Genomic DNA, 24,718 nt, shown 5'->3' with positions numbered 1-24,718 from the left:
AAAAAAAAAAAAGAGAGAATAATAATTAACTCATAAGACTGTGAGGATTAAACGAGATGTCTCAAAGTGGCTGGCAGTGACTACGCAGAGAATTAAGTGCCCTGTTAAGTGACAGCGGTTGTATTTCTCTATGGTCATGAAATGCCACACTTGGTTTATGCTCCTCAGTTAACTGCTTTCTGACAATGTTTCCAGTGAATATATATATACACCACATTTGTCTTGCCAAAGGCTTAGATGAAAGGGTTTCACCTAGTTGCTACTCTTAAATCTCTTGGACCAGGGGAAAAAAAAAGTTTAATGGAATGAATGGTAAAATTTCAACTAGAAAACCTGAAAATCTTTAACATGTTTTTCAGATTGCATGCTAATACACTAATGTTCATTATTAGCTTATTCATATTACAAAAGTAGTAATGAAAAATAATTTCTTTTCATGGCTAACTATTGAGGAATAGAGCCTATTAATAAATAATACTGAAGTGCCCAAAGGAGGGCACAGCTGATAATCCAGAAGCTTACCAGGACACAGAACACACAACTGTTTAGTTATAACTGAAATCAGGTTAGACAGACTATTTAGCTACATACCACACACCAGCTTGCACAACAGCGGCAGACGTGTCACTCTCAGCTTCCCTGCAACAGTCAAGTGTTTTGCACGTTAAAGGAGAAGCCATCATAGAAGCCCTTCTTGAATTCTCTACACACAATACTTTCTTCTCCCAAATTCCTATATTTTTGTATCAATTTACTGCAAACTTACATAGTTCAGTGGTTGTATACCTGGGGTGTAAAGAGGTGAGGTGAAGGTAACTGCTACATGGCCAATAAGTAAGAATTAGAGTCCAGATCCAGTTCACTGGTAGTCTGGCCCAGTGACAATGCGACAGTCCTCTATTAAAAAAAAAAAAAATCACTAACAGAATGCTTATTAAAGAATAAGCCATATTTGAGCTCATTTGTTATACCTCAAACTAAAAAAATGGGACCAATGGCTGGGATACAGAAAACACTTAACTACACAAAAAAATTATTTTAAGGACAGTTTTTATAATGGGATTTCACTCTGTAATAAGTGTGTAATGAAGAAGAAGGAACATTTGTTTAGTAATACCCATTAGAGATTCCTTCCACAGTTACCATGATCTGAAGGTTACACTCTTTAAATACCCAATAGAAAAGAAGTTGCACAACAGAGACATGTTTGTTTTCTAAAAATTTCATTGAATCTTGACACAATTGTCTAGTTTTGGGGTAACACGAAGGATGCCAAACCTCAAAGCAAAATGGGAGAATTGTTTTGATAAGGCAAATGTTCAGCTCTGAGCTTCCTGATGCAGTTAGCATTCCAAGTGAACTCGACAGAAGAGGTAAAATCTCCTCTATGGCATAACCGTGAGCGGAGCTGTGCCTGCATCTTCACCTCCTGTTCTCGGGGCTCTTGCTCTGTCAGGCACTGTGAAGCCCTTGTGTGGTGAAATGTGCCTCTCAATTTGAGGGCTCCCAGACTGTAGTCCAGCCATCTTGCTCTGTGGTTCACATGTAGTCCTGAAGCATGTACCACATAATGGAAAGCCAAGTTTCAAGAATTAAAAATGGAGCGAGTCACAATCCTGAGTGCTGTGAGGGAGGAAATAGGGTATTCAAACAAAATACTAATAAAAATAATGTCTACGTAGTTCATGGCAGGGCTCAACGATGAAAATTAAAATTTCAACCATGAAAGGGATTCACCAACACCCAGGGACTGGGCTGCCTGACTGGAGTTGGGGCTGACAGGGAAATCCAATTCTTTTGAGGATCTATACATGGTAATTGGCAAAAAACATGATAGAACAAAACACATCAATTCCTTTCTTTTGAAAATGGCTCTTAAGGGAGATGAGGTTAGAGAGTCCTTTTCCATGGTCCTGCCTATTCAGCCATCCAGAGCTTAAAGGTCCTGTCGTATGAGCAAGTGGCTATGAGCTGCCCATCAGAGGAAATGTCTAGGCCCATCACTTTGCCTTCATGGCCGGCCAGAGTCTTCAGTGGGGACCAGCCTGGGTGGGTCCAGATCTTGGCTGTATTATCATAGGCACCAGTGAGCAAGAAATTCCCATGGATAGCTACAAAAGAAAAGAAGGGGTGCTGAGGATTCTTTTGAGGAATTCAAAAGAGCGTAAGAAAATAAAAGCCCAAAAATCTGCTAGAACATAAAAGAAGGTATTTCCACATTCAGAAAAACCCAACACTCCGATCTATGTTTCTACTAGGCCTCTAGGAAGACAAGGACAACTACAGGCAGACTTAGGGGAAGAAATAACATTATTAGGGTCTTTTGGTTCTTTCCCCAAAAGACAATCTATCCAGAAAAACATGAAGGATTAAGTGCTTGGAACGTCTATGGAAAAAAAAATGAAGCAAAACATTCACGGTAGTCTTCTTTACTTCCTAGAAACAAGAAGCATGCTGTGCCACGGCTCTGAAAGTGTGCCAGAGGGAAGGAAATTACAATTTGTTCCTTCAACAGAGTCCAAATTCTCTCCTGTTCCACTTCCTAGTTAAGCTAATGCCTGGCCTGCATTCCACGGAAGAGCAATCTGTCTGTCTGGCAATTAAGCCCACAATAGGAGGAAAGCTTACGCTCAAACTTGACACCAGTCACTAAGTTCTGATGGGCAGGGATGGTATAGATACAACGCCGCTGTCGAAGGTCCCACACTTTGCAAGTGTTGTCACCACTGCCAGTTGCAATGTGGTAGCTGTGGATCAGATGTAGTATCCAAGTTAGAAACAAAGAATACTTTCTAACCAACAACCCTCTCCACCCCTCATTCAATGAGCTTATTTTACCCATTGGGGGAGAAATTTATTCCATAGATTTCCTTCAGGTGGCCCTCTAGGAACATGATACAACGTCCTGTGCGTAGGTCCCAAACTCGACCAAATGCATCCAGTCCCCTGATAAAAGAATTTATGAATGAACATCTTTAATCCAGTTGTCTGTGGAAGCAGGCATATGTAAGAGGTGAGACTACTGAGCTGCCCCGGCTATGTGGAAAAAGCCTTACCCAGTGCCAGCCAAAGAGCCATCTTGATGGAAGGCAATGTCATACACACCCATGCTGTGGCCTTCCTGATGCAGGATCTCCTCTTGAGCCTCCAAATCCCATAAGCGCCATGAACGGTCATAGCTAAGAAGTCAAACTAACAATTAACCAGTAGATACCAGGGAGGGTACAGCTTAAAGTGGTAGAGCGCATGCTTAGCATGTAAGAGGTCCTGGGTTCAATCCCCAGTACCTCCTCTAAGAAAAGTAAATAAATAAACCTAATTACCTCCCTCCCCACCTCAAAAAAACCCACAACAATCAACCAGCAGATATTCAGTTCCTACAATGTGCAAAGTACTATAGTTGTAGTTCAAGCTATGTTTCTGAAGCCATTGACATAACTGTATTAATAAGAAATTCCTGTCTGACATAAACAATGCCTCAGTAACTAAGCATATGTGTCTTGAGTGCTAACTGGGAAACCATGGATTTCCTGTAAGCCCACTTCAGTGGCTATTTTGAAGAGAGAATTCCACAAGAATGGCCCAGCAAAGATTCTATTGTGCCTTCTTTCTTCCTTGGTTCCACTGTTATGTCCTTCTATTCACTGAGTATTTATTGGGCCCTAAATTGAATGCTAGGGATATAAAAATCATAAACAAATAGATCAATAGAACAGAAGAGAGTAGAAACAGACCCAAAGACATGGTCAAATGTTTTTTCAATGAGGCTGCCAAAACAATTTCAACAGAGAAAGGAAAGTCTCTTCAATAACTGGTGGTAGGACTGTTACGCACATGGAAATAAAGACAAAACAAAGAATCCTCAAAAAAAAAAAAATGGGCAAAGCACGTGGAGATTGAACAAAAAAGGGTATACAAATGGTCAATAAGCATAGCACAGAATATTCAAAACCAACAGTCCTTAGGGTAAAAAAGTTTGGAACCATGAGATTTCACTACACAGTTGCTAGGCTGGGCAAAATGACACGATGGACAACACCAAATGTTGGCAAGAATGTGAAGCAACCAGAATTCTGGGATCATAAAATGGTACCATCACTATGGAAAACCACTTGGAAGTTTAAAAGAAGTTAAATATACATTTACCCCATGACCCTGTAATTGCATTCCTAGGTATTTATTCAAGAGAAAGGAAAGAAAAACATGTCCACAAAAAGCACCGTACAAGAATATTTATAGCAGCTTTATTCTGACTAGCCAAAACCTGGCAACAGCCCAAGTGTCCATCAATAGGAAAATGGATAAACAAACTGGCAGAGCCATACAACTGAAAATTCCTCAGCAATAGAAAGGAACTACTGAAAGAAAGAAAAAAAAAGGTCAGAAAAAAAAGGATACATGCAATGACACAAATGAATCTTTAAAATGTCACGCTGAGTTAAAAAAAAAAAGCCACAAATGAGTTCATACAGCATGAACAAACAGAATTAATTTATGGTGACAGAAATCAGGTCAATGGTTGCTTTAGAAAGGAGAGCTGACTAAGGAAGGGCATGAGGGAACTTTGTGGGGTGATGTAAATGTTCTATTGACAAGGGTATAGCTGTTAGCACAACTGATGCAGTCTTGGGCCAGTACAATTCCTCCTTATCTTGCTGACCCTGCCCAGAACTGTACTGTGCAGTAATCACTTCTTTGTCGTCAAGGGCTATGTCATTAACAGAATCACTAGGACCAGGTGGCCTCTATGCTCTGTTAGTTCCCAAACAATGATGAAGACCTTTGTGGATGTATTCTCAGCGACCACAAGACTAGTTACCCATTCATAAATGTTGACTTAGGAATATACTTCCTGTTTCCAAGCCTGTACCCCCACACCCTAGGTTAACTCTAACATTGTCCCAATGGCCCCTTGAGGGAGTGGGGTGCAGCTGTGAATCCTTCTGGATCGCTGTCTGCTGGATCCCACCCTGTGAGTGAGTTACCCTATAATACTCTGATCCATCTGCTTTATTGTAGTCCAAGAAAATCTTACCTGAAAGATCTCTGCTCTAGAAATTTACCTGGCAGTTAGCTATAAAGGGTTAGCAAGATGCCAAAGGCCTGTATGGACAGAACAATAAGAGGATGGCTTACCAGGTGGTACCCAAGAAACGTCCCGATGGGTGCCACATTACACGGGCTACACGCACTGTATGACCTTCAATGTCTGCCACTGGTTCATCACTGAAAAGAAATCAAACATATGTATGTAAACTTTCTTACAGTTACATAAATACTCATTAAATTTATTAACTGTTGTGCACAGATGCACCCATTCTACATGATTTGACAAGCCAGACTGTAACTTAACTTGTTATTGTTAAAATTTTAGGGCTAATGATATTTTAACTCACTTCCCAGGGATATACAAGCTTTGGGACTATTTCATGCGCCCACAGGGCAAAACTGTCCATAGCACTTCAATAAACACCATCTTTCTGTTTCAATTCACTATGATAATAAACTCTTAATGCTATAGCATTAGAGAAAGTAAGAGATATTTCAGCCTGACAAGCAAGATACTCTCTCTGCACCAAAGAAGTGTTCAGATTCTAGAAAGAAAACATACTTCTTATCAAACAGTTCTGGTGCAAGTGGATTACAGATAAATTTTTCTCAAACTTTAGCTTGTTCAAGGATCCACATGAAAGAAGGAACTCCTAAATCAAGGCTTAGTTTCCTTTTGGTGACCATTAAATTGTACTACCCAGCAACCACAGAAAGAACACCTGAAACACCAGTGAAAGGAAGTAAACATGAACCTAAAGAGGGCAATTAAAAAGGGAACGATGTCAGTGTGCATACACAGAACTAGTCAGAGCCCTAGGGGAACAAATATTGCTATGTTATTACCAAAGCCAATTAAAACTTGCCGTGCTCACAGGTAAGACCCTGTCTGGCAAAGAGGAGAGACACTAATTAGCTCTTTACAAAACCCTGGAACAAAAGTCTCATGTGCTTTCCCAAAGAAAGAAAACTAAACAATTGCATTCAGATGTCTTTTAGCCAACAAAATGCTTCCAAAAATTTCTTGGAAAATAATAATCACTAACAAATTAAAAAAAAACCTGTTGTAATTGGAAAATACAGTCTAGGTAAAGGATGATGCTGTTGGGAGGGGCTGTCAATTCTCTGGCAATACTGCCAGGGAGAACCTTCTTCCTCTCTCCTGTGGCTGTTTGCTAAGGACCGATGTGCTGCCTAGAAAATTATCTTTAGTCAACCTACCAAATAGTGCATTTCATCAATGTCAATCTATTGCATGGGAAGTATGATGGATCCTTCCAGAATAACTGGAGCCAGGAAACAGTGGCTACTATGTTAGAGGCAAAAATCAAGGTACAAAGTTAACAAGAGGGAAAACCTTACACAACTCCTCTAATGAGAAAAGGTCTAAGAAAAAAACCCTCCTTTTCATTTTCTCATCAAGTTACTCTGACTCTTAGCATCTCTGGGGTTAAAAGCCGTATTTTCAGGCCTCAAGGACCGACCAATCAACTACTTACTTTAGTGACTGCAGTGTGGACAGAACAGAACAGTAATAGTCACCTGTCAAGGCTCCAGAGCTTCACAGAACCATCAGCAGCACAAGAGGCCAGATTGACATCTTTTTTGTCCAAGGAGACAGTAGATTTAGGATGGAATACAATTGCTCCTACGTTTGTGTTATGGCCTGAAGGAGTGTTAAGAGATGAAAGTTAAAGGGTTCCTGCTCCCTTGTAACTTACGTGTAAACACAGACAACGAGTATATTATATATATGTATACACACACACACATACATATATATATCCGGGAACATATGGACATAGAGTTTTAAAGTGGCTATTTAACTGTTTAAAAAAACTAATTTAACATATAAATGACATTGAAAAAGAAAAACACAATAAAACTTTGTTTTTTAGTTTAGAGATTGCAAATGCCAGAGTAGGGTGGGACATGAAGGAAAAGTGTTATGTATATGAAGTCATTATAATTCAGCCCCACAGTCAGAGAAAATCAAGCCAAGTCAAATCAAATCTAGAATTAATCTTCTGTGTACTGGGTCTGAGAGTCAGACAGAGTTTGAGAGTAGTGTTTGACAGAGTTCACACTGGGAAAAAGGCTGAGATTTAGGGAAGATTCTAACTTACCTCGAAGAGTGTGAAGGAGGTTGCAATCTGGAACAGACCAGAGCTTGCAAAGCCCACTCCTATCAAACACAAAGGAAAGCATCTCAGCCAGGGTTGGTCTGGGAAGGAAAAGGTACCTCGGTAACATTACTAAAGGACAAACTCTTCTCACTCCCAGTAAATGTCACAGTGGCAAACAAAAAAGAAAAAGGGTTAGAGAAGAAAGCTACATCCAGGTCTCATGCAACCAGAGGCCTCTACTGGACTATTTCGGATCAATCTGTAAGGAAACATAGGATAAATTAAACTATCCAATAGTAATACTAATAATGAGACTATCTCCTTAAGTATGCATAGCATTTTGCTGCTCATAAAGTACTTAAATTTTTTTTTTAAGTTTTATTTTGAGAAAATTTCCAACAAATTACTTTCATACCTATCATTTCAAATGAATGATCATTTCTACTTTACAGTGAAGGGAACTGAGACTTGCACAGGTGGAGGGATTTGTATACATCCCTGGCTTTCTCCTGAACCACAGTCTCAACTTCTGCCTAGTCAAGTAGTTCCTGCATGTATAACGTAACAAAGTTTCTCCTCTCACCAGATGACCATGTCCCACAAAAGCAACTAAATAACTAAACAGAGCAAAACAACAGAGTTAACACATCCTAAGAGTTTTTTGCTTATGTGGTGACAAGTAGAAAACAAAGAGGGAGAGGGTATAGCTCAGTGGCAGAGCGCATGCTTAGCATGCACAAGGTCCTGAGTTCAATCCCCAGTCCCTCCCTCCGAAAAACAAAACAAAAAAAACCACAGTGTAAGTCATGTTTACCAAGTCCTTACACTAGGAACTATCAAGGCAAAGTGCAGTATCTCATCCTACTTTACAGATAAGAAAACTGAAGCTTACAGAGGTTAAGTATCTTACCTAGGTCACAAAACTAAAAAAGAAAAGCTATACTGAGGTGTGTATACTAGTCAGTCTATGAGCTCACTATACATCTGCTCCAAAATGATGCTAGTATCAAGAACATGACTGACGTGCCATGGATCTCTGGAGTCCCTTATGATAGTAAGAACTGCAAAGGAAGGCTATATTGTAAAATACAATGGTTAACCACTAGCAGCTCTAGTTTGGTGTGGTCATGAGAAACAGAGGCAAATGGTACAGAAACAGTCTTCTAAGACAAATGCTGGTTTTTTTCCCTGAACCCCAAGTAAGAAAAAAGATCACTGTAAAATGGGACTTACCAACAAGCTGTAGCCAGCATTTTGGAATTGGGACTGAAGTGACAGTAGGAGATAGGCCGATCATCCCCAATCTGACTGCAGAAATTATTCAAAGACTTAAAAAAAAAAAAAGGCAAACAAGGGCTCATTAACAGGCTAATCCAAGACTTTCTTGGTTTTCCCATCATAAAAAAAAAAAACTTGCTCGTTTTAACCCACTCCAAGATTCTTTCACTTTTTTTTTTTTTTTTGGTTAGGAGACTCTTATCCGAATGAATGAATGGAGTCAAAGCTCATCTGGAGCTCCAGCATGCTGTTTTCTTCAGTCGTAATATCACCAGCTCTGTGTCAGCTAATACAAACAGGACAGCCGTGGCGAGGTCTAAAGTACAGTCTGACACGTTAAAAGGGAGAATTAAAGAGCAGGGCCATCGGCCTCTGCCAAGTGCAGAGTACAGTGGGTGCCTGCCACCTGAACTGGCGGCTCCTCCCAAACAGAAACAGTGTAAGCAGGGAGGAGTATGTACAGCTGCCTTCCCCTTCCTAGGGGTGGGCTCAGTACAACAGCTAATAAATATCTAAGAATCTTTAATATTGGACCATCGCCCAGAGCATCCTACCCGAAGAGATTTGTGCAGTTCTTGCATCTGGGAGGTTCTGGTTGTCTCAGGAATCTCTTTATGAAGACGGGCCTCTTCCAAGCGTTTCATTGCCCTGTGACACAGAAACAACATTACTACTATGAGCAAACAGGCTGGAAACAAAGGTCCACACAAGTCTCTCTTCCACTTAATTTCAGTTAACCACCACAGTCATTATAAAGCAGATTTGCAGTTCCTGGGAGAAAATAAGAAAAAGTATGCTTCTTTCTCCTTCTTTAGGCTCTCCTTACCTGGGCAGTGAATAATTAGCAATCCATAGTCTAGCGACCTTCAGGCTGTTTGGTCCTTCATGGTACCAGGTTTGCTGATACTGAAAGTTAAAGTAAGAGCAGAAATGTCAAATCTGAAGCATTTCTGCCCCTTTCATAGCTGTCAACCTGCTATTGTAACTGCCAGAAGAAAGGTGAATTAGTTCAGTAACAGGATGAAATCAGGTGTATGTGCTTTCTACTGTGTTTCTTTCTATGAGCTCCTACTGGGTGGCTTCTGGTTCCTTGTTAAAAGTGGCATCAGGAATACTATGGTTCTTTCCTGAATGAGAAACTCACTTACCTCTATTTATATCTACACAGGAGCCACCAACTGTTTTCAACAACTATTTCTGAACAGTAAGGTCAATGCCCTCCTTCCCCTAGCAAAGTAAAACACTGAAAACAGAAAATGAGAGAGCTATTCCCTTGTGTCCTGCATGTCTGTACTGTGAAGCTAGAGACATATTTTACCTCTTCTTTGGACTTCTTAGATTTCTCATCATCTTTTTTGGTCTTTTTTAAGGCATCAGTACCGACTACTGAGAGGATATTTCTTAACCTGTAACAAAAAAGATCAGAATTTAAACAGAGCTAAGATGAGATTGTGAAAAGTATACCTAAGAAGGGAGCAGGCTTTTTCTACTCTCTCACCATTCAAACCCCCAGCAACCTTAAGAGTCAATTTGTGATCCTTAAACTTCCAGTGTGATTTCTCCTACTCAACAGTCTTTATCTGAAGATTTCCTAAATTGAACTATAAGCAATTACCCTGCTCAATTTATAGTCTGCTAGCCCCATCTGCTACTACTTGGGCTGTGAATACAGATAACCTTCACTCAATGCCACAATGCGCTGGAAACTGATTCAGATGCTAAGTACAAAAAAATGAGTAAGAAACAGTTCTTGATTTCAAGTAGCATAACTGGGGGTGGGGAATGGACAGACAGAAAGTGACAGAGACCATAGTATGTTATGTTAAGCATTATAACAGTGTTAAGTGCAGGGTGCTAACAGTAATCATATAAGGAGTAAACAACCTAGGCTTGGAGGGAGAGTCAGGAAGGCTTCGTGGAGGAGGTGTTACCTAAACTGAGTCCTCAATTTATCAGGTTAATAGGTTAAGAATGGGAAAGGACAGTTGAGGCAGAGGATTCAACCAATGTAAAAGTCTAGAGGAAAGAAAAGCATATTGAGCTCAGAATCACAAACAGTTCAGTACGACTGGAGCAAGGAGTACTGGAAAAGGGATGGTGAGAGATACGGCTGCAAACCTAAGTAGGAGCCAGGTCACATACCACTCCTTGTGCCCTGATAAGGAGGATTTACATTTGAGAAAGATTCCCGGAGAAGTATGGAGAATGGACTGTAGATGGATGAACAAAGGCGGGGAAATCAGACAGTATACTGTTGTAGGAATCCTGAGCCTTAAGGGTGGACCGAATTAGGACAGTGGCAGTGGGGACTCAAGACAATCATCTAAGGGACACAATAAGACAGACTTTGTTGTTGAAGACAAAAAATAAACAACAATATAAGTACACTTTTGAAAGGCTAGTAAGAAAACAACATATCATGATAGAGCCTAATGGGGGGCCTACCTTACAAGGAGTCAGGTGTTACGAAGGGTTTCTTTCTTTCTTCCTTTTTTTTTTTTGGAGGTTAATTTGTGCTTTTATTTGCCCATATAACTTAACTACAGTGGAATGCAAACTTTTCTGGCATAAAAAATACATTCCACATCACAATGTAACAAACACACATACATATAATCTGTATACATATATACAGAACTGAAACAAGAGTTTTGCCAAAAATGTCTACCCTGAGAGTTCTCTCTCTTTTTTTTTTAAGACTTTTTTTTGGGGTGGAAGCAGTTTTAGGTTTACAACAAAATGGACACGAAAGTACAGAAATTTCCCATATGCCCCCTCGTCTCCACAACATGCATAGCCATAATCAACATCATTCACCACAGTGGTTTTTTTTTTTTTTTTTAAACCAAGGATGAACATACACTGATACATCCTAGTCACCAAAGTCCACAGTTCACCCTAGGGTTCACGCTAATACAGTGGCTAGTGTTGCATATTCTATGAGTTTGGACAAATGTATAATGACATATATCCACCATTATAATGTCATATAAAGTATTTTCATTGCCCTTAAAGACTTCTGTACTCTGTGTATTGATCTCTCCTCTTTCCCCAAACTCCTGGCAACCAATGATCTTTTGACTGTCTCCACTGTTTTGCCTTTTCTAGAATGACGTATAGAATCTTTCTTTTTTTGTTCCCTTGAAAAGAGAGGTTCAAAGCCTTTATTATCAGCCCACCTACACATGGACTGGATAGGCTCTTGGTGGCAAACTCTGCCACTAAATACTGTAGCTTTTCTTCCAATACTGAGCACTATGCCCAGGAGCAACGTGGAGGTGCAGGGGCACATCTGTAGGGTATTTGTTAATAGGAAGGTCACAAGTTTTGTGCCCCTTATTACAATGAACCCAGATTCCTGTTGGGTGTGTTGTAAACAGAGGAGCCATTTCTTCAGGCTCCCTGCTCTGAGCACACCCCAGAAAGGCTTCTTTGAGGTGGCATTTATGCCGAAACCAAAAGAATAAAAGGGCTCTCCCTAAAAGGCAAGAGAGGGAAAAGAGAAAAATTAAGTGGAAAGACAGAAAAAGAGCTTGAGTATCCCAGAAGGCTCGTTATGGTTACTATGTCTAATAAGCTAAAGAACAGTGACACAAGGTAAGAATGAAGAGTATGATTAGGAGTTTTTCACTCTAAGTTCAGTAAGAAGACACTATAGGATTTTAAGCAAGCAATTAACACATGCTTGGAGCTATTCTAGCAGTCAAACTGTGAAAGCAATGGAGGTAGAGAGAAGAGGACACACTGGAGGTACATTTCAGAAGTAGAACTGACTAGGTTTTGCTGATGGGGTACACAAAAGGTGAGGCAGGTTCTCAACTGCAAACTGTGTGAATGGTAGTAGTATTCACAAGGAGAACAGGAAAAGGATGGAAAACAGATGAGTTCAATTTAGACATTTCAGGTTTTAAGTATCTGCAGAATAGCTAGGCTACAGAGATCTGGGAGTCATCAGAATACATGGGAAACATATCATGAGAATGGATCTCATCACTCAGGGTTAGTGTTGGATAAGGGCAAAGAACAGCAGTATATACGGGTTAGGCAGGGGAAAAAGAAGCTTCAAAGAATTAGTCAGAGAAATAGGAGGAAAATTGAGAGGATCTGGTCTTATGAGAGCCAAGAAAAGGGAGTGTCTGAAGCAGGGAATGGGTGGCGGGCAGTGTACTAGGGCTATCTTAGTAAAGATGAGTTGATGACCTTAATATAGAGCAATTTCAGTGTGGTAACAGTCAATCAGTTTGCAGCGGGTTGAAGGGTAAATGAGTAGTAAGGGCCTTAAGAGAGTAAATGTAACGAGTGAGGAGTCGTTACAAGTTCTGAAGAGGCAGGCAGGCCATAGGAAAGGGGGCTCATGGTGGGAGGGGTAGGCTGTTATCTGTGTTTCCAATGGGACTTGCTGTGCCAACAGCTCATGGGTCACTGGTACTCCAAGGGCAAGGAGTGGGCAGGTGGTGGCACCGAGCCTCCTCTAACACTGTGCCCTAGTGGAGAAAGCACTGATCTGTCCTGCCCCCCAATCCCCCTCTTCTGACATACCTTCTGCACCACTCCCATTAGGACAATCAGTCCCCTTCCACCTGGGAAACCCCTTTTCTCGCTCCCCTCTAGCCCTTCTTGGCACCCAGCCACCTGCCCAGGGGTGCCTCCACCTCTCCCATCCCTCCACTCTTGTGGCCAGCCCAGCTGGTTTTGCAAGATACTGGATTGGTGCACAGAGATTTTTTTCCCCCTATAATTTACACAGGCCCAGCACTGTTGGTTCTATTTAAATGGACAGAAGATTAAACGTGTCAACTACGAAAATCAGGAAAAAAAAGACATAATGAAGGGGAAAGATGAAATAGTGCATAGAAAAACAAGAGAAGATCCTCATTATTGTGTATGAATAGCCCGTCAATAAGAGATTTTGTCACCTCAAAATCACAAGAGGAGCATTATCTGAGGACAGCGCCTCTTTTCAATAACATCCAAAAAACACTTATTATATGTTTCATGTTGTTGACAAAGAATGTGTTTGTTGTTTAAATTTTCAGAGTTCAGTAACAAGTAAGTTCAGAAACAACTCACAACTCCACACTGAGAAGAAAAAGGGAGGGAGCACGTTAATATCCTCTTCACAGTTCACAAAGAAAAATCAGTAGTGGAGTAAAAATTGGCCTAAGACTCAGATTATGGGTTAAATTACACTAACACAACTTAATAAGATATTCTGTCAACATTCTACTAAAGTTCTAGCTTTGGACCAACGGAAATTTCAAACTAAAACTCTGTGAATAAAAGAGAAGAGAGTAAATATTCAGAAAGGGCACCTTTCTCTTCTTTCAGCAGGACCCTCTCCAAAAAGTGTGATGGGCTCCCCCAAGGCTCTAAGGCAAGCCTTGACTTCTGAGTCATCTGTGGAAACATTGATTTGCCGGGCTCGTTTCCTTCTCTCAAATTCTGCTAATACTTCGGCCTGTCGCTCACTGATGTGCTCTTCAATTTCAAACACTTCTCCTACAAAAAGAACAGGCAACATCGGCATAATCATCAGATCTTCTTCAAGCAGGGAGAAAGAATTTCTTGCAATCAGAGTCTGTATGCCTGGAGGGAAAATTTACCGTCTAATCTATTACACACTTCACAGCTAACTGTTTCTCAGTTTATTTAGATATGCTAAACATAGAAAACTAATGACAGAGTTTTAAAGGGGGGGGGCAGGAGAGAGCAGGAAAATGGTTCAAGTCATTTTGTTTCATTTGGCAACCTTACACTTATAAAAACACACAGCTTACAAGAGAAAATGAGTAGGAAGCACCTTTAGCAAATGAGTTAACTAGGCTTTCTATCCACAAGATAAATAGAAAAATTATTTTAACAACTGCCAAAATTATTCTCTAAAACAGTCTCAGTATAGGGGCAATTACAAATGTAACTTGTAAACTGAAAATAGTTACCATGAAAGTGATATTCCTTGACTGTGTCTCTTTGGATAATCTAGCAGCTAGTTTTAAAACCCCACACCAAATAAAAGCATTTGCGTGAAAAGGAAGTACAGTGGTGATGCAGTTATGTCTAAAACAACATAAAAGGTTAAAAAGTCACTAAAGTGCATGTGTATAGAAAAGAAAATGTGTGGGAGGATCAATGAGAAATCTGACAGAAGTCCTATTTACAGAGAAGTCTTTTGATTTTATATGCTTCTCTACTGTTAGAATTTTTTATGACAAACACGAACAATTTTATTTTAAAAATACTGTGGACCACTAGTTACTGACATGAAAAGATATCCTCAACAGTATATAGAGTAAAAAATACATGTTACAATTTGTTTATCATGGTTTCACTTGTGAAAAAAATTATATTTTTATAGTTTTATTTCTTATAAAGCTATAGCCCGAATTGAAAAGGATTATGGGTTTTTCTATTTCACACATTTCTACACTGTTTAATTCCTTTTAAAATAAAAATGGCTATTACTTTTTTAATTTAAAAGATACTTCATTTTGGGTGAAAAATAATTAGAAAACTGAAAAAACGAGAATATTATGAACCACAGTAGTTTCAAACCAATGCCAGAATTATGCTACATCTCCAGAAGATAAATGGAATCAGTTTGAATCCAAATACACACTAGATAAATTCCTTGTAAAATTACTAACAATTCATGGAAGAAAACTGTATAAAAGATTTTTAAGAAAACAGTTCTCTAGATAATGCTAAATGGGATAGGCAGAGTACAGCCTTACTTAAGTGAAAGTTAAAATTTGACTTTTTTTATAGGAATAATATCTAGATTTAGGAAGTTAATCATCACAGAAAATTTGAGCACCAAAGGTAAAGATGGACTCACAATTTGGATCTTACCAGAGGTTATGTTAATATTTCCTGCTTCAATTCCTGCTTTAAGTCCTTCTTTTCCCAAAATCCCAGACTCTCCTTTGGCCAGACGCTCCCTCTCCTTCTCTTCCAAACTGCCGTAATAGATGTGTGGTTTCTTCACAACAGAAGCGACTAAGTCATCAGGTGCCTTAGTTTTGGTTGCCTGCTAAATCAAATACCTGGATTAATAAAGCTTAATTTTAGCAATTTACTAGGCTGCCCAGAAGGATGAAGCTCATGCAGAGCTTCAATCCTATTTCCTCCCCAAAGAAAAGGACAAATTGGACACCAGTTAAGACTTGTTTTCACTGATGGGGGGCGGGGGGGATTCCAGTTTCTCAATCACTTAAGTTTTGCACATAGGAAGAGGTGGATAAAACTATGAGTTTATCTTGGTGATTTTTCTAGCAAAGGTTTGCTTTGGAACATGTTTACTTCACTCAGTTAAAGTGCGCTCACTCTCTCTTGGTTTTTATGAAACATCCAGGATGACTGCTCATCACAGGGGATTTCAAGGATAACTGAAATAACCAACGCGACGTTAAGGGGGAACAAGTTACAGTTACTGGTCTATATATTTCAAACGTTTTCAGAAGTGAGACAGTAGATATGAAGTTAGGAGGCCTCATTACAATTAAGGGGTCTGACATTGACATAAATCTTGGACAAGACACTACTCCCTTTCAGAACTCCGTCTCTGGATCAGATGGAAGAGGTTATTTAAATTTCGTGGGCCGGGGAGGTACTGAGATGAAAATGAGCTAAAATATATGAAAGCACTTAGGGATAAGGAAAACGCTGCCCCGCTCGCTAAGACCAAACTGAGTCTGGCACCCTTCTCAGCCCTCCATCGCCGGAGCCAGTTCCCTAACGGCCCCGTTCCGCAGGGACTCCCCAACCCCTCCGATCTCCCTGCAAGAGTGAGCTGAGATCTGTACCGTGGAGGAGGCTCGTGAGGAAGCCATGCTGGACTCCGGGGCCGCGAAGCCCCACAGAAAACCGTGTCTTCCTTTCAGACCGTCCACCGCGCGCCCAGCAAAGCGGAACTACGTCACCAACCGGAAGCGGGCCGGGGGCCGACGCAGCGTCCTGGGCGGCGTGAAGCATGATGGGAATCGTAGTAGGAAAGTGTCTGGGCGCGTCGAAAAGTGTGACCCAGAGAGCCTCCGAGAAGAGCACGCGGAGGACGAAGTTCTGCGAGGAGAGAGGCTCAGAGCAGTCTGGGAAGTGTAGTCCAGCTGGTAGAGCAGAAGATTCGGGGTGGGTGCCGAGGTTCCGGGAAGGGGTGAACAGGCCTGCAAAGAGGTAGGTGCGTCGAGTCGCGCGGCTCCGGGCTGAACTCCCGGAGCGAATCGAGGGCTTTCGGGGCCTGCTGTCGCTTCCGGCCCTGCGAGGGGCTTTAAATCCTCCTGGAGCGAAGGACCATGTTGGCATGGAAACCCTTGCCCTGGACCTAGGAGTGCAGCCCTGGGGCTGCGGAAGGAGTGCTGTGGTCTTCTCTGTTGGGAAGTTCTCTGGGTGGCTTCCTCTTAACTAGGTGAATTTTCGGTGAATTTGGGCGGCGACGACGAAAGAATATGCGCGAAGAGCCCCCTAACACGAAAGTAGGATAAAGACCCGGCGGAGGAGCCATGGCCTGCTTTTGCTGTCTTCAGCATGGTCTTCGTATCTTATTCAGAGTGAGATGATGTATGTCAGGCATCAGGTATACTGCACGCAAGCAACTTTGCATAGCCGTGTGTTCCGCTGGTTGGTGGGGCGTCAGAGATGAACAAGACAATGTTTTTGCCCCCTTGTTGGGGGTAGAGATGCTCAAAATATTGGTGTTTCCGGAGCTGGACAGAGCCCCCCACCTTCCCCAAGGACAATTTCAGTAATAGTGGCTGTTATTTATTGAGCGTTTACTAAATGCCAAATTTATGTACCAGGAACTTACTCTGCATTACGTCATTCAATCCGCACAACAACAGAATCCAGGTACAAACGAGGAAACTAAGATCTAGTGAAAGGTGAAGTTAATCAGTGGGTTAGAACCTGCCCTCTGCCCTTCCGCCTCCAGAGCAAGCACTTTTACCCATTACTCTATACTGCTCCCTAGTGGCGAGCTTTTTATAGTTTGCAGAACAGTTTTTTTTTCTGTTAAACATTTTCCTCCCTTGGAACTTCGGCTTCCTCTACCATTTGTCTACATTGGAATCAAGATTGTATCTGATTTAGTACAAAGCAGTTTGATCTTTTTGTGGGGAGAGGTAATTAGGTTTCTTTATTTACTTTTGATGAAAGTGCTGGGGATTAAATCCAGGACTTCTGCATGCTAACCACGCACTCTACCACTGAGCTATACCCTCCCCACTAAAGCAGTTTGAAATGTAATGTGCTAGTGTTTTGTGTTGTGTGTGTTTTGTGCTTGTGTGATAATATCACTTGTATTTGTCCCAGGCTTCATGGGAGAGGGAGACATTTCTTCTTTGTATACTTCATGGTCACTAGCTACATCCTAGATACATGTAATAATAATTTATATCTGTATATACTTTAAAGGAGCTTTCACCTGCATCATTCTGATTTAATTTTTCTATTTATAATTTTTATAGGCAGCTAGCATTTATTAGTCTACAGGTTTGAATTTATTTGTAAAATAGGGGTAGTTTAGCCAATGTTACAGAGTTTCTGTGTTAAAATAAAAATGAGAGTGTAAAAGAAACGTGTAGCACGGTGCTCAAGCAAAATTCATTTCACTTTTTAAATTTGGATCTCTCAGTTAATTCAACAAAACATTTACTGACTGGTTATTACAGAATATTATTGCAGAATATTACATATTCTACTGGATGCTGTTGAGAACATAAAGATGATGCCATCAGGAGCTTTCAAACTCAGTTGAGGAGTTTTATTTTCTTCTTTAAAAAAAGGGTTTTTGTTTGCTTTTGTTTTTTAGCATAAGCATTAAGATGGGCTTTCAGACTCTAGAGCATTCTCTTGAGCCTCTGTGCATACTTGTTCTCTCTGCCTGGGATGCCCGTAATCCCCTCTCTGGCTGCCCTTCACAAGTTAAGACGTCATCTCCAGGAAGTCTGCCACTTCCCGGGTCACCCCACTGGACTGGGGGCCTGTGTGATGCCATTGCATTACCTTCATCAGAGTTCTTATTACAATTTTCCATTTACATGTTTGTTTTCCCCACAGACTGTGACTATCCTTTTAGATCTATAGCTGCTGCACAAGAAATGTTTGTTTCATGAATGACCTATCCATCTAGGACCTATTTAGACCCTGAGGATAACTCTGTGAATTGGTGAGTTAGAAGGAGTTTTTGTAAGATTTAATAAACTGACTTTAGCATTTGGGAGTGATTGATATCCCTCACAGTTCCCACATTGATCAAATATAATGGCTTTATACTCTCCCACTAACTATACTGAATTAAGATGTGATATTTTAACTTTTTCTCTTAGCTAGAGTACCTCTTTGTGACTAGAGCATAAGATTAAAATGTTTGTTGCCTAGAATCCTCTTTGATAGGCCGCTTGCTATTTTAAGTTCTTGAGGAAAGATTTTTAAATTATTTAATGGATACTGGGGTTTGAACCCAGGAGCTCGTGCCTTCTAAGCACATGCTCTACTACTGAGCTATACCCTCCCCTCTGAAGAAAGAGATTTTTGAATTTAAAGAGTTGTGGATCTCCATCATGTCTCGAAAATGTAATAATCATACAAATAAAGACTTAGAAGTCAATGTGTGAATCCAAATGAGTCTTTTGTATTGCCATTCGTTTTAGTTGTGTATGCTTACAAATTTGTCTTACATTTGTAGCTGAGATATATCCCTTCCAATTCTTTCTCCTCTTTGCCCATTTTTAACAGCCAGTAGTTCACTGGGTCTTCCCTTAGTGTTGATTTCATTATGCTGCGACGAAAACCAACCCGTCTGGAGCTGAAGCTTGATGACATTGAGGAGTTTGAGAGCATTCGAAAGGACCTGGAGGTAAGAGTACAGCATTCAAATCCTTAGGAATGTTTAAAACAGTAACTCTGACTTTTGAACTCCAGATTCTCCTACCAACAGCTTATTTGAAATCTCTATTTGGATGCTTTACAGGCGTCTCAAATGTAATGTATTTGTTTCCTGTGGCTCCTGTAACAAATCACCACAGACTTGGTGGTTTAGAACAACAGAAATTTATGTTTTCACAGTTCTGCGGGCCAGAAACCTGAAATCGGTATTAGTGGTCCAAAATCAAGGTGTCAGCAGGACCAGGCTCCCTCCAGAGGCTCTAGGGGAGGATCTGTTCCTTGACTATTGCAGCTTCTGGTGGCTGCTGGGGTTCCTTGACTTGTGGCTGCATCACTCCAGTCTCTGTCTCGGTGATCACATTGCCTTCTCTTCTGTCTGAAATCCCCCTCTGCCCCTTATACTACATGTATGAGGACACATGTGGTAGCATTTAGGGCCCACCTACATAATCCAGGATAATATCCCCATCGCAACATTCTTAGTTAAATCACATCTGCAAAGACCCTTTTCATATACAAGGCAACAATTTTGAGTTCCAGGAATTAGAACCTCCTAGCTTTGGAGGTCATTATTCAGCCCACTACACTTAACATGGTAAAACCCCAAACTCCTGATTTCTTCCTGAAACCAGTTGCACCTTGGGTTCCCTGTGTTAGTATCTAAGCAGTTGCTCAAGCCAGAAGCCTAGGAATCATTCTTGAGTTCCCTCTTTCTCTCACCTTTTATATTCAGTCTGTCCATAAATCCTTTGATTCTAGCTCCAGAATATTTCTAGAATCTACCTATACCTCTTTTTCATCTCCACTGTTAGAACACTAGTCCAAATAACCATTATCCCACTTTGTACAAATTTCAGTAGCATCAGGAAAGGGGTGTAGCTCAGTGGTAGAGCGCATGCTTAGCATGCACAAGGTCCTGTGTTCAATCCCCAGTACCTCCACGAGAAAAATAAATAAGTAAAATTAAAAAAATAAATAAATAAGTAAACCTAATTACCTCCACCAACCAAAAAAAAAATTTCAATAGAATCCTAAGTTGTCTCTCTACTTCCAATTTTGTCTCTTCAGCCCATTTTCCATCAGGTATTTAGAATGATCTTTAAAAATTTTCAGATCGTGTCATTCCCCTGCTCTTCAGTGGCTTCCTGCACTTGGAGCAAAATCTCAATTCCTTATCATGGCCTGCAAGAGTTTGTTTGTTCTGGTCCCTCTCACATTTTACCTCTTGCCACTTTTCGACTTGCCCTCTGTATTCTAGGCACACTGGTTTTCTTTCGTCTCCTTGAACATGCTAACCATTTATAACTCATAGCTGTTGCACATACTATTCCCCTCTGCCTAGAGTGCTTCCCTTTTCTTCATATCTCAGTTTGAATGTCACTTCCGCAGTCTGAGAGGCCTCTTTCAAACTTATGCAATTTAGGTGTGTCACTCCTATCTGTGCTGCCTTCATCTCATTAGGGTCTCTCTCAAAGTACTTTATTTGTTTCTTTCATAGCACTTATTATAATTTACAGAGATATGTTTGTTTATTGTAAAATCATTTACATTAGGAACCTTGATCGTGGAAATCATGTCTGTCTTCTTCACTGTTGAGTTCCCAGCCTCTAGAATATAGTCAGTTATATTTTTAAGTATAACCTTACCCCAAGTTATTAGATGTCCATTGATAAGACTTAAGTTTTTTATTGGCCTTCAGAATAAAGTCCAAATTCCTTAGGGTGGCATATAACGCCCTTGGTAATCTGGCCCTTGTTCATCTCTCCACTTTATCTTCTTCCACTGCAATCTTTAACTTCAATCTCAGTGCCTGTGCACACTGTGTTCCCTTTCCTTAAATGCCCTGTATAGTTTAAATTTCAGTTGTAACAAGTCTCATAAAGTATTATTCTCATGCTGAACTTTGACTCTTTAGAGTCAGCTCACTGTTGAGTTACTTTTTTTTAACAGATAATTTTTATGACTGAGTAGTATTCCATTATCTAGACATACCATATCTTCTTTATCCACTCGTCTGTCAAGGGGCATTTACGTTGTTTCCGTATGTTGGCTATTGTAAATAATGCTATGAACACAGGGGTGCACTTAACTTTTTAAATTAGTGTTTTTGATTTCTTTGGATATATACCCAGGATGGAATTGCTGGATCATACGGTAGTTCTGTTCTTAATTTTTTTGAGGAATCTCCATATTTTTTTTACCATAGTGGCTGTACCAGTTTACATTCCCACCAGCAGTGTGTGAAGATTCCCTTTTCTCCTCATCCTCTCCAACACTTAATTCTTGTCTTTTTGATAATAGCCATTCTAATGGGCATGAGGAGATATTTCATTGTGGTTTTGATTTGTATTTCTCTAATAATTAGTGATGTCGAACATCTTTTCATATGCCTGTTGACCATCTTTATGTCTTTTTTGGAAAAATATTCATATCCTCTGCCCATTTTTTAATCAGGTTTTCTTTTTTTGTTGTTGAGTTGTATGAGTTCTTGATATATTTTGGATATTAATTCCTTATCAGATAAATTGTTTACAAATATCTTCTCCCATTTAGTAGGCAGTCTTTTCATTTTGTTCATGGTTTCCTTTGCTGTGCAGAAGCTTTTTAGTTTGATATAATCCCATTTGTTTATTTTTGCTTTTGTTTCCCTTGCCTGAGGAGACATACCCAGAAAGATACTGCTAAGACCAATGTCAAGTAGAGTACTGCCTATGTTTTCTCCTAGGAGTTTGATGGTTTCAGGTCTTATATTCAAGACTTTAATCCATTTTAATTTAAATTTAATTTTTGTGTATGGTGTAAAATAGTGATCTAGTTTCATTCTTTGGCACATGACAGTCCAGTTTTTCCAACACCGTTTATTAAAGAGACAGTCCTTTCTCTTTTGTATGTTCTTTGCTACTTTGTCATAAATTAATTCTCCATATATGTGTAGGTTTATTTCTGGGCTCTCAGTTCTGTTTCATTGATCTGTGTGTCCAGTTTTCTCCCAATACCATGCTGTTTTTATTACTATGGCTTTGTAAAATAATTTGAAATTGGGAAGTATGATCCCTCCAGGTTTGTTCTTTTTTATGAAGGATTGCTTTTGCTACTTGGGGTCTTTTGTGGTTCTATATAAATTTTAGGATTTTTTTCCTTCTATTTCTGTGAAAAATGTGATTGGACTTTGATGGGGATTGCATTGAATCTGTAGATTGCTTTAGGTGATATGGACATTTTAACAATGTTTCTTCCTATCCATGAGCATGGAATGTCTTTTCATTTCTTTGTGTCTTCCTCATTTTCTTTCAAGTGTCTTACAGTTTTCAATGTGTAGGTCTCTTCACCCCCTTAGTTAAATTTATTCCTAGATATTTTATTCTTTTTGTTACTATTGAGTTAATCTTTCTACAAAAGGCAGTTATCCAGTAGGTTTGACCTATTTTAGAGCAACTTAAGAGGGAGGGTTAGTTTTTGCCCTGCACTAAAATGAAACAGTAGAAACCTGGTAATTCATTTGTTACTGAAATTAGTTTGATTACATTCTGATGACTCTAGATTTTGAAACAGCCAGCAGTTGTTCACAATAGGAAGCCTTTTAAATGATTTCATTCTACTTGGATATTCTCAATTTCTCACAGCTTATAAAATGGTATCATCTTTTGCCTTTTAAAGCTTGTTTTCACAGAGGTGTTTGGGGAGAACTTTCTAATGTTATTTATCGGGTAGTGTAGACTAACTAGAGAGTAACTCAGGAAGGTCGTTATGTTTATGTATATAAAGTAATACCTTATTTATTCACTATAATACTTTGATGTTGGCGTTTAAAGGCTCACAGTTCAGCAGTAAGTGGTGAAGAATGGTGATGAGTCCAGGGATTAGTATAGTTGAGCCATTCTTCTGGTAAGAAACTCTAATTAAAACGTCTGTTCACTCCAGAGAAAGTTATCATCATCTAGTATCATCTTTACAGGCAGGTAGTGGTAGTTGTGGGTTAAGTGTTAGTCTCTCTTTTTGAAACTGATCAAACTGAGATATATGCTTTGTGAATTCTGCAGTCACTTGTGGCTTAAGAGCCAAACCTTTTATCTGAAAACAAAATAAAACCCTCCATATCAGGCCTCATGATAATATAGCACAGAACCTTTTTCTATTCCAGTGTTACATTTAATCTCATTGTGTCACCTAAGTTGTTGATTTCTGGTGGTTATTATTTTACTGGTCACCCCCCTTCCCCATCTGTTGTGAGGACTTTCCTCTGTCATACCCGTGTTGTAATTATCTTATTTATCTGTTCTCTGTTAGACTGTAACATCCTGGAGGGTAAGGGTTATATCTTTTATCACTGTGTCCTTGTATCCCTTGTTCCCCTAACCATCTAAACCTGAGATTTCAGTTTATTGTTCTATAGACCTGAACTCTGTCCTTTACTCTATGCCTAATACATAGTAGGTGCTAAATAAATGTCAACAGAAAGGCTATTGCTTTAATACTAAAATTTTTATACTTTCAGACCCGTAAGAAACAAAAGGAAGATGTTGATGTTGTAGGAATCAGTGATGGAGAAGGTGCCATTGGGCTTAGCAGTGACCCCAAGAGCCGAGAACAGATGATTAATGATCGAATTGGTTATAAACCCCAACCTAAGCCCAACAACCGTTCATCTCAATTTGGAAGTTTTGAATTTTAGAGGTGATTATCTTGCGTGCCAGAGCCCTGGAATGGAGTAAAATGATGGCAGAAGTACAAACAAGATTTAGAGAATTGAGTGCTTGCAGTCAAGCAGAATGTTTTGCCTCCTGCAGAGAGAAATACTTCTGTGTGAGATTACTGATGCTTAACTTTCGCTCTAAGCTGAAATTCAGACTCTGCTTTGTCTCTGGAAACTTTGACTCTGTGAAACTTGTCTGATTTTTGTTTTTAAAAATAAATATATTTTTGGAAAAGTGTGCAGCATCTTTAATGAAATATAATAGCACTATTAAATTGCTACATCATTTCTTCCCATTTTTATTAAAAGACACTAAGCACAGAAAACTTCCAGTTGATCCCCATCACTGACTTTCCTTTAACTCATTTATTCACCAAGTATTTAGTGAGTGCTTATTATGTACCAGCTACCATTCTAGTAACATCAGTGTAACATCTCAGTAACATCAGGGAACAAATCAAAGATCCCTGCCCTTAGAGAGATGAGATTCTCATGATTTTGTGTAAACTTGATCAGATTGTGGATTTCCAAAATCTCTACAGAATGGCGTTGTAACTCGTTTGGGTATAATTTTTGGAGGTTAGGCAGTGGAGTAACAGTACTACCATCATTCCAATTTTCCTTCCTTTCCCAACTTGCCTAAGAATTTTTCCCACTAGGAGTCAGTCTCAGAGGGGTAATTTAGAATCGTGTC

At 39.8% G+C, this 24,718-nt stretch overlaps 2 protein-coding genes and 1 non-coding gene across 4 annotated transcripts; 1 reads left to right on the top strand and 2 right to left on the bottom strand.

Moving 5' to 3' along the window:
- Positions 1-1,206: 1,206 nt before the first annotated feature.
- On the bottom strand, positions 1,207-16,379 carry PRPF4 (pre-mRNA splicing tri-snRNP complex factor PRPF4). 2 transcript variants are annotated; one of them, XM_006211349.4, is made up of 14 exons: positions 16,256-16,379; positions 15,303-15,483; positions 13,766-13,952; positions 9,772-9,859; positions 9,280-9,359; positions 9,008-9,101; positions 8,409-8,503; positions 7,176-7,234; positions 6,592-6,715; positions 5,137-5,226; positions 3,057-3,179; positions 2,839-2,946; positions 2,629-2,747; positions 1,207-2,111 (listed from the first exon to the last, which is right to left on the bottom strand). In XM_006211349.4, the coding sequence occupies exons 1-14, from the start codon at positions 16,280-16,282 to the stop codon at positions 1,918-1,920; spliced, it is 1,569 nt and encodes a 522-aa protein (XP_006211411.1). In that variant the 5' UTR covers positions 16,283-16,379; the 3' UTR covers positions 1,207-1,917. The 2 variants fall into 2 exon arrangements, with proteins under 2 accessions (XP_006211411.1, XP_006211412.1); XM_006211350.3 differs by having other exon boundaries at positions 15,303-15,480; positions 16,256-16,372.
- LOC116280421 (small nucleolar RNA SNORA11) lies at positions 11,744-11,873 on the bottom strand. The gene has a single exon (XR_004189808.1). It is a non-coding gene; the product is annotated as a small nucleolar RNA SNORA11 (small nucleolar RNA).
- Positions 16,380-16,445: 66 nt separating the features above from the next.
- CDC26 (cell division cycle 26) lies at positions 16,446-24,262 on the top strand. The gene is made up of 4 exons (XM_006211351.4): positions 16,446-16,622; positions 18,504-18,612; positions 19,182-19,302; positions 23,827-24,262. The coding sequence occupies exons 3-4, from the start codon at positions 19,222-19,224 to the stop codon at positions 24,001-24,003; spliced, it is 258 nt and encodes an 85-aa protein (XP_006211413.1). The 5' UTR covers positions 16,446-16,622; positions 18,504-18,612; positions 19,182-19,221; the 3' UTR covers positions 24,004-24,262.
- Positions 24,263-24,718: the final 456 nt, after the last annotated feature.

The sequence above is a fragment of the Vicugna pacos genome, chromosome 4, assembly GCF_048564905.1.
Source record: "Vicugna pacos chromosome 4, VicPac4, whole genome shotgun sequence".
Lineage (NCBI taxonomy): Eukaryota > Metazoa > Chordata > Mammalia > Artiodactyla > Camelidae > Vicugna > Vicugna pacos.
Note: the sequence above shows the minus strand (reverse complement) of the source record. Positions and strands in the feature narration are given on the sequence as shown.